The 13,386-nt window shown below is 43.0% G+C and overlaps 2 protein-coding genes across 2 annotated transcripts in view; one reads left to right on the top strand and one right to left on the bottom strand.

Moving 5' to 3' along the window:
* Nucleotides 1–9,364, bottom strand: part of ZMYM5 (zinc finger MYM-type containing 5) — a 33,413-nt gene extending 24,049 nt beyond the window's left edge. The window contains exons 1-2 of the mRNA XM_086715512.1: nt 9,345–9,364; nt 8,212–8,280 (exon numbers count right to left, since the gene is read on the bottom strand). The gene's annotated coding sequence lies outside the window, so the exon portion shown is untranslated. The remainder of the gene's footprint in view (nt 1–8,211; nt 8,281–9,344) is intronic.
* LOC147584912 (uncharacterized) lies at nt 556–11,122 on the top strand. The gene is made up of 7 exons (XM_086717713.1): nt 556–606; nt 1,318–1,339; nt 8,514–8,666; nt 8,765–8,890; nt 8,977–9,347; nt 9,401–9,643; nt 9,775–11,122. Exons 1-7 carry the CDS (start codon nt 556–558, stop codon nt 10,849–10,851), a joined length of 2,043 nt encoding a protein of 680 aa, XP_086573839.1. The 3' UTR covers nt 10,852–11,122.
* Nucleotides 11,123–13,386: the final 2,264 nt, after the last annotated feature.

Below are 13,386 nucleotides of genomic sequence, written 5' to 3'. Positions count from 1 at the left end.
TTAACCATTTAATGCCTACCTCAGAGTTTGATGGAAATTAATCATCCAATTTGTAGTAGTCCTTAAAAAATGCACTCATAGTACTCAATTTAACTTACCCTTTACAATGAAAAAAAAACTAAGTCTTCTTTTGAAATAGGAAATAGTAACAAAATCATTTATCAAACACCAATCACCCAGGATCCAAATACAATCACTATACTATACTTTTGTCTACTAAAATAAGTGACTATCATCTAATCCTTATTGCTCTAGCGTCTTTGTCACTGTTTTTCAAATTCTCCGCTTCTAACATAACTTTGATTAAATCTTCCTTATCCTCGTCCAGAAATTGCCAGACATTATGCTACGGGTTTTTCATGTAAAATTCTGAAAACAGCTCCATAATATAGGTATAACTTAATCTACTTTACAAATCAGGAAAGGAAAACCAACTAAATTGTTCTAGGTAAGACTGAGTGGAACTTAAACCCCAGGCCCTAACTCTAGGCCTCAAATTCTTAGCATTCATTAATATTCAACAAATACTTCCGTGAACCTACTCTGCACTAGGGTATGACGAAGGAAAGGATCCAGCAGACAGACATAATTGAAGAATCTGGAAAAGTAAATAACCGATGAAGCAAGGACCTTAAAAGTAGACAGGAGATATGTGCACAGGTGGTAATGAAACTGATTATGAGTAAAAAAATCAACTCTATCTGAAAGACAAGGAAAAGCTAAGTATAACTGGAATATTTGTAAGTACATAGAAATGATAAATGAAAAGCTGAGGGGGGCGCCTGGGTGGCGCAGTCGGTTAAGCGTCCGACTTCAGCCAGGTCACGATCTCGCAGTCCGTGAGTTCGAGCCCCGCGTCAGGCTCTGGGCTGATGGCTCAGAGCCTGGAGCCTGTTTCTGATTCTGTGTCTCCCTCTCTCTCTGCCCCTCCCCCGTTCATGCTCTGTCTCTCTCTGTCCCAAAAATAAATAAAAAAACGTTGAAAAAAAAAAAAAATGAAAAGCTGAGGTAAGTTTATATACGACAGCCTCAATGTTCTTAGAATTCCAAGAATAAAGAACGTGGGAACTGTATGGGTATTAAATTATTAAGAAAACTCATTTCATATGGCAGTCTTCATTCCATTTTAAACAACTCATACTGAAATATGCTACATAACATTTCTATTCAAAAATTTTCCCAACTAATTTTAATTGATAATAAAGTCATGCAATAAGTAAAGTTTATTCTTAGTATGTGTTATATCTTTAAATATTAACTCAATTAATGCTTATAAAAGTGAAGTGAAACTATTCTTTTTCCCATTTTACCCATTAGGAAATGAAGACTCAGAAGATACGTAATCAGCATAGCCTGTTCAAATGTCCAAAGGATAGAGTTAGGATTGAAATCTAAGAAATCTGACTCTAGAATCGATTTCATAGCCAGTATATTATATGCAATTAATGTATAAAACAATTTTTAGAAATTACTTATCTTTTATTAAGATGAATTTATTAAAACAAAATCAACATTCAGAAAGTCTATTTTAAAGAAAAGATAACAAATCTAAGAGACCACTTTAAAAGGGTTATAAAAACCACAAAAGTTGGGATCATGATTAACATTCATCCAGTAAACTGGTTACATGGTTGATTTTCAAAGGAAAGAGGCAATAATTTAGCCTAAACTGAATTATGACATATAAGAGCTGTTATACATGAATTCTCTTAGTCCTTTCTATCTATATTTGAATAAACCTACAACAGAGAAGAACAACTTCTGGAAAAGGGCTATTGCTGACGCCACAGTATCCTCTGGTGACATGTCTTAATCTTTTCAAGGAAAATAAAAGAAAGACCATTCTTCATGCTTTGCTCACTGCAGTCCTCCATCTCTGAAAAAAGATTTAAGTATTCATCTACTCTCAAATCACAGATTATAAAAAAGTTAAACTACTGCTAAAACTCACTGTGCATATAATTTGACCAAATACTTTAATTTCAGAAACAGAAGACTACAGAAAAGTTTTGACTACTTCTATAATATCCACAAACAGAAAAAGTTACACTTTAGCGATTAGTTGTGTGGCACTGAGCAAATTACTTCACCTCATTAATTAAGTTTTCTAAACTATAAACTGTAAATGGGGATAATATACAATTCCAAGGTTTTTATTCAGATAACTGGACATGTAAGTCCCTGGCGTCTGACTGGATCATATTAAAGAAAGTAAAAAAAGTTAAATCCCTCTCCTATGAGAAGGTATTCAGGCAAATAATTTGCTTACATCCTGGGATTTCAACAAGTGTCTAATCTTAAACATTTAGCTAGTCTCCTTTGGTATCTTAATATCTACAACTGATAACCAATGTTTAACATATTTTCATTTTGATACAATGAAAATTAATATAATCTCAAGTAATGGAAAAGGAAAGGAAGGAAAATCTGCACAGAGAAATTTGATAAAAGATTTTAACACCACCATGCAAAACAGTTAGGCTGCAGACCAAATAAGAATGTTAAATGCAGACTATCTCTAGGTAATTGGTAACAACTTTGTAAAATTAACAGGGTATTTAATTAGGGGTACAGATAAGACTTATTAAAACAAAGAAAAGAGTGTTTTGCCCTTTTGTATTTACCTTTAGTGACATCTCAGTTGTTTTTATTTCCTGAAGGAAATTAAAAATTTGTGGCAAAATATATATAACATAAAACTTGCCATTTTAACCATTTTTAAGCATACATGGTCAGTTTTTAAAATATGCTTTTTAAAAGTTGCAAAAGTTTTTGTTATATTCTTATCAGTTGAGTGATTTAATAGCCATTCAATTTTCAATGTTTACATACAATTACACAAAATTTACATTACAAAGAATCTGTCAGTGGTTTAAAGCTAAAATAGAAACGTTGAGATGTTAATATGACAAGATTAGCACATATAAGAAAGGTAAACTAACTTGCTCTATGAATCTACAAAAATTAAAATCAACAGTAAAGTATTTAAAAATAATTAATTATTAGGGTGCTTAGCTAGCTGTCACTAGAGCATGCGACTCTTGATCTCAAGGTTGTGAGTCTGAGCCCAATGGTGGGTACAGAAATTACTTAAAAATCGGGGCGCCTGGGTGGCTCAGTCGGTTAAGCGTCCCACTTCAGCTCAGGTCACGATCTCACACTCCGTGAGTTCGAGCCCCGCATCAGGCTCTGTGCTGACAGCTGGGAGCCTGGAGCCTGCTTCCAATTCTGTGTTTCCCTCTCTCTCTGCCCCTCCCCCGTTCATGCTGTGTCTCTCTCTGTCTCAAAAATAAATAAACGTTAAAAAAAATTAAAAAAAAAAAAAAAGAAATTACTTAAAAATAAAATCTTAGGGAAAAAAATCACACCATAAAAAAAAATTATGGTTTCAAAGTTTCATTTTTTTGGCCATCTATATTCTGTAGGCTCTATAAAAGATAATTAGGACATAGGTTACAAAAACGGTTAAGAATTTTTTTTTTAATGTTTATTTATTTTTGAGAGAGAGAGAGACAAAGCATGAGAATAGGAGGGGCAAAGAGAGAGGGAGACAGAATCTGAAGCAGGATCCAGGCTCTGAGCTGTCATACAGAGCCTGACGTGGGGCTCGAACTTGTGAACCACAAGATCATGACCTGAGTCAAAGTTGGATGCTCAACCGACCAAGCCACCCAGGCGCCCCACAAAAACCGTTGTTAATCATTAATTAGTCCTAGAACATGTCCTACTGCATCTTTGTGGACTTATATTGTCACAGAACAGGTCTTACTATAAAAATATTTATATATTTACATAAAAAGAATCTCAACTCGAAAGCCAACTCATGTTTAGTGAGTATCTGCTATAAGCATTCCTATTTGAGATCAGAAACAAAATAAAGGTGTGCTATGATTCTGGAGGTATAAAAATGTAATCAGATAGGATAAAGAAGCTCAAATGAACAACTACAACAAATAGCAAGAGAATTAGTAAAGTGTCCAAGTACAAAATTACTATCTAGAAATTAATAGCCTGGTAGGGATTCAGTCGGTAGATTAATCACACACAACTAACTTCACTCCTTTCTAAAACCCCCATAAACAATGGTAAGGTTCCTACACACAAGGAAAGGAAGAACAAGAAAAAAAGCAACAAGATTTTGTAAGCTGAAGAGCAAATGGATGAGTAACTACCTCGGTGGATCTGAGACAGCCAAACTAAAATAGTGATGGAACAAGCTAAGAGAAACTTCCTGATTATGCCGTAGAATCTTCAAAAGGCTCAGAAACCAGGAGGTGCAGATATCTCTGGAACAGGGGATGGGGGAGCTAAAATGAGGTTGGGAGATCCTAGAACTATTGTCTCCCTCCATGTTGATGATGACAGGTTCTTCCCTACCCTGGCACAAGGTTCTAGACTTTTATTCTTTGGATAGAACAGAAGATTTTTGTCTGGGGTTCACCAAGCATGGATGAATGGTTCAATATCATGCATACGAAATGTTTCCTCCCACTTGATTCCCACAGAGGTGGCATCCAGACCTTTATCTTTCAGGACCTGACTCTTCCCTGGAAGACTTCTTTCTCAGGAACACTCACCTATGTTTTAAAAACAAAAATCGTTTTAAGTATATTTGAGAGAAGAGCACAAGCAGGGGAAGGGCAGAGAGAGAGGAGGACAGAGGATCCGAAGCAGGCTATGTGCTGACAGCAGAGCCTGATGCGGGGCTCAAACTCATGACGACCTCAGCTGAAGTCAGACGCTAAACCGACTGACCCACACAGGCGCGTCAGAAACACTCTTCTCTATGAAATTAGGAACCAACAAAAACAGGAAAAGACCTAAAGATAATGACTCTAGAGATTCTCCATCAATTGGCCAAAAGAACCATTCTACAGTGAAGTTCCCAAATTGAAAGCCCAACCACACTTTTCTGATTTGCTTTCTAGTTCCGAATTCTTAATCACAAGTAGACCAGTCAAGAATTATGAAATATCTGAGGAAAGCTTCTAATAGGAATAGTTAAAAGAGAAAAAAAAAAGAACGATAGATAAATGCAGGAAAAACAAACGTAAAATGAAAAACTACAAAATTATCAGTACTCTATCTGGGTGATGAGTAAAGATCATAGAAAATTAACTTTTTTTTGTGGTTTCTATGTCTAACGTGGGGCTTGAACTTACAACCTCTAGATCAACAGTTGCATACTCTACCAACTAAGCCAACAGGTACCCCCCAAATTAACATTTCTAACATAATAAAGAGCCTCCAGATATTAAAAGCTTAGCAGAAAGGAAAAACTTATGGGAAGCTTGGGTGGCTCAGTCAGTTAAACATCTGACTTCAGCTCAGGTCATGATCTTATGGTTCATGAGTTCAAGCCCCACGTGGAGCTCTGCGCCATTAGCATGTGCACATGTGCGCTCTCTCTCAAAAATAAATATTTTAAAAATAAAACAAAAGTAAGGGAAAACTTAGTTTTAAGTTGAAAGATAATCCTGAGGAAATCTCACGTAATAAAAAAAACAAAAACACAAAAACCTAGAGGATAAGAATTACAGTTACCATTAACAGTATGTATGTGTATATGTGTGTGTCCCAAAACTTATGGACCAGGCACTTTACCTATTTTTATAGTCAATTAAATCTTAACAGCAATCTTGGGAAGATATATGTAATTTACTCATTTATAAAATGCCCATAATAAATGTTCATTTATTTACCCTTATTTAGTTTGCACTTTCCAAATATATAAGATAGCAGAAATTTGTTGTTAATGTTTTTAAATTTTATTTACTTTTTAAGTATTCTCTTTAAAAAAATTTTTTTTCATGTTTATTTATTTTTGAGACCAAGCATGAGCATAGGAGGGGCAGAGAGAGAGGGAGACACAGAATCAAAAGCAGGATCCAGGCTCTGAGCTGTCAGCACAGAGGCCGATGTGGGACTCAAACTCATGAACCGTGAGATCATGACCTGAGCTGAAGTCAGATGCTTAACTGACTGAGCCACCCAGGCACCCCACTTTTTTTTTTTTAATATATGAAATTTATTGTCAAATTGGTTTCCATACAACACCCAGTGCTCATCCCAAAAGACGCCCTCTTCAATACCCTCCCCTCCCTCCCACCCCCCATCAACCCTCAGTTTGTTCTCAGTTTTTAAGAGTCTCTTATGCTTTGGCTCTCTCCCACTCTAACCTCTTTTTTTTTTTCCTTCCCCTCCCCCATGGGTTTCTGTTAAGTTTCTCAGGATCCACGTAAGAGTGAAAACATATGGTATCTGTCTTTCTCTGTATGACTTATTTCACTTAGCATCACACTCTCCAGTTATATTCATGTTGCTACAAAGGGCCATATTTCATTCTTTCTCATCGCCACGTAGTACTCCATTGTGTATATAAACCACAATTTCTTTATCCATTCATCAGTTGAGGGACATTTAGGCTCTTTCCACAATTTGGCTATTGTTGAGAGTGCTGCTATAAACATTGGGGTACAAGTGCCAGGCACCCCACTTTTTAAGTAATTTCTATGACCATATGGGGCTTGAACTCATGACCCTGAGATCAAGAGTCAAATATGCCTCACTGACTGAGCCTGCCAGGCACCCCAAGATAGCAGCAATTTTAACTCCAATCTGGCTGGCACTAAACCCTAGTTCTTTATACTACATCATGCTGCAAATACCTAGGAATACTCTGAGAAAAATGGCTTTTCTAAGTGATAATAACTGAGTCAGTGACTTGTTACCCTGTCAAACTCACCCCTCACTGGTTCCCTTTTTCTATGAATACCCAGCAGAGCTCTAGAACAGTGCCTACATCCCATCACCTCACAAAACTCCAGGGAATGTGAAATATCACCACGCAGGGATTATAGAAAAATTACTGAATTAAAACAATATCCATTCCTAAAAGCTAGACAGCAGTCTACATCCTGACACAGTGTCCTCGATCTAACTAACTAAAAAGGTGTACTGTGAAGAATAATAGCATTAAGTGCAAAGACAAGACTGGTAAGGAGAACAAGGCCAAAGAGAAGGCAGGAGTACTACCATGTGAGTTATTCTAATCACAAGTTTCATTTCAATCGCCAACTGTAAGGTGTTGGAACAGCTTTAAAGAACAAAATAGGCAGGACCTAAAACTGTACTGAATCCCAGATAATAGATGTGGAATCAGTGATTCTTTTCTTATAGTCATCATCTTCAGGGGCGACTGGGTGGCTCAGGTCATGATCTTGGGGTTCGCCCATTCGAGCCTCATGTCAAGCTCTCTGCTGTCAGCACAGAGCCCACTTGGGATCCTGTCTCCCCTTTTCTGTCCCTCTACCGTTTGCGCACGCGTGCACGCACACACTCTCTCTCTCTCAAAACTAAACATTAAAAAATCATCATCTTCAGACTCCTAATAAAATTACTGATTCAGGCAAGGATTGGTGTTAAAAAACAATTAACTGACAGAGAATTGGGCATTGTATTGCACCAAAATGAAACATTACATAGATTACTTCCTGGTACAAAGAAAAATACATCAACATCATAATGGAGAGATCCAGCTGTCACTACCAATTCGTGGTCAATCTCAGAACTAAAAGTAGTGTGACAACTAGATTATGTACCTCCTGATGTGATGCTGGCTGGAGGACTATCAGGGCACTTAAATAGAAAGCTTTCTCAGATGTAAAACACTCTCTTCATCAACCTTAAAAGAACAGAAAATTCAGAGTATTTTTCTTTCTTTTTTTAATGTTTATTTTTGAGAGAGCGAGCACCAGTGGGGGAGGGACAGAGAGAGTGAGGGAACAGAGGATCCCAAGCAGGCTGTGTGCTGACAGGCTGACAAGCAGCAAACCCGATGGAGGGCTTGACACACAAACCACCAGATCATGACCTGAGCCAAAGTCGGAGGCTCAATTACTGAGCCACCCAGGTGCTCCTACGTTCTTTCTTAATCCAACAGCAAAGAAAAAAAATATTTTTATCCACTGAGAAGGTGGGGAAAAAAAGTTACACTCAAAGCATTTAAAGTGAAACCTACTTTAAATCCTATCCAGTGGTGTAAGTATCAGCATACATTCCCAGTGCTTTCCCAGGGATTACCCTGACTTGGCTCTGGGGACAGGGTCCATCTAAACAACTAGCTCTCTGCCATCAAGACAACAGAAAGATAAATCGACTAACTTTTGCATTAAGTGCATTTAAATTAAAAAGCAGGGTAAAATTACTCACAAGTGGTATGTCTTCTTCCTTAATTTCTGCCAAAGCCCCACCAGACTGGCCTGAAGGTGATTCCTGATCCTAGAATGACAGGAGAGAGAGCTGCGAAACTATTTAATTACAGCCCATCTGGACGTAGCACCAACTCCTAACCACCAGAGGGAGGAAGCAAAGGGTAAGAAGTCAAGGAGTTTCCGTGCTCTTCTTCCCTCCCCCAACCCAGAGCGGTGGAGAAGCGAGGTTTAAAAAAATACACAACTACTATAGGGATCTAAACGACTAGATGTAGCTAAATCTCGTTCCTCAAATTACAGAATGGGAGGTGGAGAACAAGCCTGCTCTAAGGGAAGGCGAGGGCGGGGTTGGTGGAAGGCAACAGGTTCCCTCGACGCCAGCAAGAGAGTTGTATTCCCTCCTAAATTTGCCCACCCAGCGCTATCCCGGTCAATCGGGACACCAGTTCGGAGGTAAGGAGCGGCTCACGTCACCGCCGGGTGAAATCTCCTTCATTTGCCCCAAGCAGTTGCTCTGACTCGGAGACTTTGCAGTCCCTGTCCGCCATTAGAACTCGCCCAAATTAGACAAGGCGAGAAACTCCAGGGAACAGAAGAGGGACGGAGGGGACCCGGTGGGGGAAGAGGCAGCACCCTCGCCCCGAAAAACTTGGGGACCTCGGGCTACCGCGGAGACAGTGGGAGCGCAGCCCCGAGAGCGGGAGAACGAACTGAGGCGCCCCTCCCCCCACCTTTCTACCTCCTCCGCCTCCCCCCCCGCAAGAAAGAAAGGGAAAAATACCCCGCGACCTCCCACCGCCCCGGCCCGGGCAACCCCCGCCCCCCGAGCGACCCCCGCCTCTGGCGTCCGCCTCACCCAGCCCTCCCGGCCTCGCCCTCACTCTCGCAGCCCTTCGGGCCGCACGCGAAGACGCCTGTGACAAGAGCAGAGCACGGAGCAGATCCCGAGGCCCCGACGCGGTAGCGGCAACTGCGGCCGCGCCGCGGGATATTAATCCCGGTTCTGTGGGAGGCTCACGCATCTCCGCCTCCCCAGTCGCCTCCACCTCCTTCTCCCGAGGCTGCGCTGCTCCCAGCCACCCCCTACTACCGGCGAATCTGGACTGCAAAGACAGCGGGGATAAGCCTCACCCGGTTCTGGCTGCAGCTCCGCGGAACGAACCCCCACTCCCCTGACCCACCCCCAGTCCCACCCCGCCATCCGCCACACGCACAACTCCGCTTGGTCCAGTCCCGGGTTTAGCGCTGGTGAGGAGGAGGAGACGGAGGAGACGGAGGCGGTGGCGGTGCTGCCAAGCCCGGAGAGGCCCCGCCCTCCTCGCCCTCATTGGCTGGCCGGAAAGGCGGGCCGCGGCGCCTCGGGCACGTCCATTGGCTACATCTGCCTTCCTTCAGGACCCCCCTCGGGGGGGTGGTCCGAAAGGCTGTCCGTCAGGCGCAGGCCACACCCCCCCGGCGTCGCCGTTCCACTCCCCCCCTACGCCCGCTCTCGGCCCTCGGCAGCGTCCCCTCCCCTCCTTACCCCCGCCTCCCACCCCGCCCCCACCCCCGGGTCCGTCAGGGTCAGGCAGCCCGAGTTTCGCCGCCCGCTGCACCGGCCACCGGCACCGGCCCTGGGCGCCCCCGGTGCCCTCCAGGGCCCGGGACAGCCCGCGAATCTGAGGCCGTGGCCGCCTGCCCTGGCTCGGGCCTGGGCGCCCAGGCTGCTGCAGCCGCTCCCAACGACCCTGCCCGAGGAGAGACGCGGCCTCGATGTCCCCAACGCCCTCCCTGTCCAGTTCCTGAAGCCCCCCGAGAGGGGCGAGCCCGGGCACGGGCTGGAGCGATTGAAAGTGGGAGGTCGGGGCAGCGGGTGAAGTGGGTTCCCGAACGTGCCGCGGGGAGTGGGAGCGCTTCCACCCTCGCCTCACCCCCGTGGGGAATAGTCCCCCCACCTCCCGTCATGGCTGCAGGAGGAGACGACGTCCTCCATTTTGTCGGGACTGCTGTGGGAACTTGGGACCAGTTCAAAACCAGACCCCGTGGGGCTGGGAAACTTGTTCCCGCGAAGCCCCAACTGGGCTCCGCCATTCGGCCGGGGGGACGGCCCCTGATGCCGGCGTCTGCGTCTGAGGGGCCCTGGGGGACGGGCGCCACGGTGGAGGGACCCAGACGCCGCTCCCCGCCTCCATCAACCAAGATGGAGGAAGCTGCGGGCTCCCCTGGAGCTGGGCTCCCGCCTGTTGGAAGGGCCGGAGCCTCCCCTCGGTGCGTCCCTCGCCGCTGCCGTCGTCCTCCTCCGCGGCCTCTTTCGGTTGCCCTCCCCCAGCCTCTACCCGGCCTCCCCACTGCCTTCCACCATCGCCTGGTCCTCAACGGTCGATGGGGTCTCCACTCCACCGCCTGCTCCATCGCTTCGCCCAACCGGGGCCGGCCTGGCTGCGGGGAGCCGAGCGAAGGTGCGCGGCGTTGCGGCGCGCCCCGGGGCGGGTGTGCCCGGAGAAGCCACATCGACGATGGGGCTTCTCTTTTGTTCATCGTCTACACCTACGTCTTCGGCGCACGTCAGGGTGCCGTGCGACATCCAAGATTCCATGTAAAGATGAAAGCGAGGCCTCTTTCGTCTCACCCTAGCGGTTGTTCGTGGGATTACAACTGACGGTGTTGACAAGTTGGTAAAAAACCATTACACATGACACAAACGGATTTTAAAAACCGATTGAACCCCCTCATTACTTTTTCTGGGATATGGTAAAGACACAGGCCTATTGAGTGACAGACACAAATCATCTAAGGCAAAAGCATGGTCATAGATGGACGAGAGTCTTTGTATGTAGTGCTGGATTGCATGGACATCCCTAATGTCACCAAGATTTTTATGTTTTAACTCCTCAATTATTGTTTGGAAATAAATGAAGCAACAAAATGTATTACCAACATTTCAATAACTGTGCAAATTATAACCATCCCTATCCTGTTTAAGCACGTGGTAAAGGCAAGCCAGAGACGTACGTTGGATTAACAGGGTAGAGTTGTATAGACAATTTAAAGTAAGGTCTGTGTCAGAGACGTTAGATACTAGATCCAGTAGTCACACGTCACGTATTTCTGGAGGCATTATCTTGCTCACAATTCTCTGGCACTGATACTGTTCAAAGATGAAAAAATGATAACATTTGTTTCTCTATAATGACAAGAGTAAGAGGTCCATAGATTCTTTCCTTGATATGCTGCTGTGATTTCAAGGAATGTTGAATTAGAACAACAAAAGTCGACATTGGTGATAATATTTACTTCAATACATTTGAAGTATTTTCTGAATAACTTTTCATTATTAAAGGTAGACACAATGATTCCTATACAGACCACAAGAGCAAACCGAAGAGGCTCTATGATAAATTACATCGAGCTTCCAAGGACAGAAGAGTTGCATTCAAATTCTTATTTGCTACTAATTACAAACCCATGACTATCCTCACTTCCACCTCACTTGCTATTTTGTAATTAAATAATGCAGGATGTTGTAAGGTCCAAATAAAAAAAAAATTGTGACACTGATAAATAACTACAAGGCAATGCTGTTTATTATGGATCTTTTGATAATTAAAGACTGACTGCCCATGGAAAGGCAGAGAGACATTGTGATTAAGAGTACACTTTCTGGAGCCAGATCACCTGCCTTTGACTATCATCAGCTAGCTAGGTACTTAAACTCTCTCATTCTTAGTAGCTGCTGTATTGGACAGCATAGATAAGAAATATTTCCACCATTACATAAAGTTCTATAGTAAATCACTGCAGTCATCTTAAATATTGGGAGAGTGGGGGAAAAGACAGAAAAACCAATCGGCCATCTTAAGCTTCCAATCTGTTCCTTCTTTCCTAGTCTTCCTTATTTTACTGCCTAAAATATATTTTTGTTTTGTTGGTGGTGGTTTATCAGGATAAGCATTTATTCCCTCAGTCACTTTTCTCATCTATCCTTCACCCCACAAGTGTTTTGATCCAATATTCTATGAAATACTTGGATCATGATTTTTTGTTGTTGTTGTTGATCATGATTTTAGAATTATATACTAAGCCACTTTCCAGGAGTAAATTTTGGTTTCAAGTATATTTTCTCAAAGCTTCTTCGTTTTATGTACTGATTCCAAGCATTAAATCTTTTCTTCTTCTTTTTTCAAATGTTTATCTATTTTTGAGAGAGAGAGCTAGTGGGGACAGGGGATAGGGAGGGACAGAGAGAGAGAGGGAAACAGGATTCCAAAGTGGACTCTGTGTTGACAGCAGACAGCCTGATGAGGGACCTGAACTCATGAACAATGAGATCATGACCTGAGCCAAAGTCAAAAGCTTAACCGACTGAGTCACCCAGGCACCCCAAATCTTTTCTTTTGTATTACAATAATATACATTAATTTTACATTAAAGATATTTTTGTTTCATCAAAGTATTGTTATGAAGAATTTTTTTCTTTTTTCTAATGTTTATTTATTTTGAGAGAGAGCCAACCATCAGGTGGGAGTGGGGGAGGGGTAGAGAGAGAAGAGAGAGAAAATCCCAAGCAGGGATGCAGGGCTCAATCTCACCAACGATGAGATCATGACCTGAGTTGAAATCAAGAGTTAGTCTCTTAATCAACTGAGCCACCCAGGCACCCCAGAGAATTTTTTTCTTGATGTACCACTGAGCCACTTGGGAATTAATAATAATAAAAGCTAAAATTTATCAATTTCTTACAATGTTATAGGTGTAATTCTAACTGTAATATGTGTGATAATTCATTAAATCACAAGGAAATGCTCTAAAGTATTTTTATTAATCCATATTTCAATATTACCCACATTTAAAAGATGATGAAACTGAGACTGAGAGAGTTTAAGTAACTTGCCCATGATCGTACAGCTAGCTGGTGACAAAGTTAAGATCAAACAGGCAATCTGGCTCTAGGGAATATATTCTCAGTCACAATGTTTGCCTTTCCATGAGCAGTATGTCAAAAGATCAATATTTATGGGGCGCCTGGGTGGCGCAGTCGGTTATGCGTCCGACTTCAGCCAGGTCACGATCTCGCGGTCCGTGAGTTCGAGCCCCGCGTCGGGCTCTGGGCTGATGGCTCAGGGCCTGGAGCCTGTTTCCGATTCTGTGTCTCCCTCTCTCTCTGCCCCTCCCCCGTTCATGCTCTGTCTCTCTC

This window comes from Puma concolor, chromosome A1, assembly GCF_028749965.1.
Source record: "Puma concolor isolate L17-30 chromosome A1, mPumCon1.1.hap2, whole genome shotgun sequence".
Classification (NCBI taxonomy): domain Eukaryota; kingdom Metazoa; phylum Chordata; class Mammalia; order Carnivora; family Felidae; genus Puma; species Puma concolor.
Note: the sequence above shows the minus strand (reverse complement) of the source record. Positions and strands in the feature narration are given on the sequence as shown.

Bases quoted from the DNA above. Each gene is read 5' to 3' on its own strand.
- LOC147584912 (XM_086717713.1), top strand. From the start codon at position 556: ATGACGAAGGAAAGGATCCAGCAGACAGACATAATTGAAGAATCTGGA. The intron at 607-1,317 runs GTAAATAACCGA...TTTACCCATTAG, and splicing joins TAATTGAAGAATCTGGAAAA to GAAATGAAGACTCAGAAGAT. The intron at 8,891-8,976 runs GTGGGAGCGCAG...CCCCCCCGCAAG, and splicing joins CTCGGGCTACCGCGGAGACA to AAAGAAAGGGAAAAATACCC.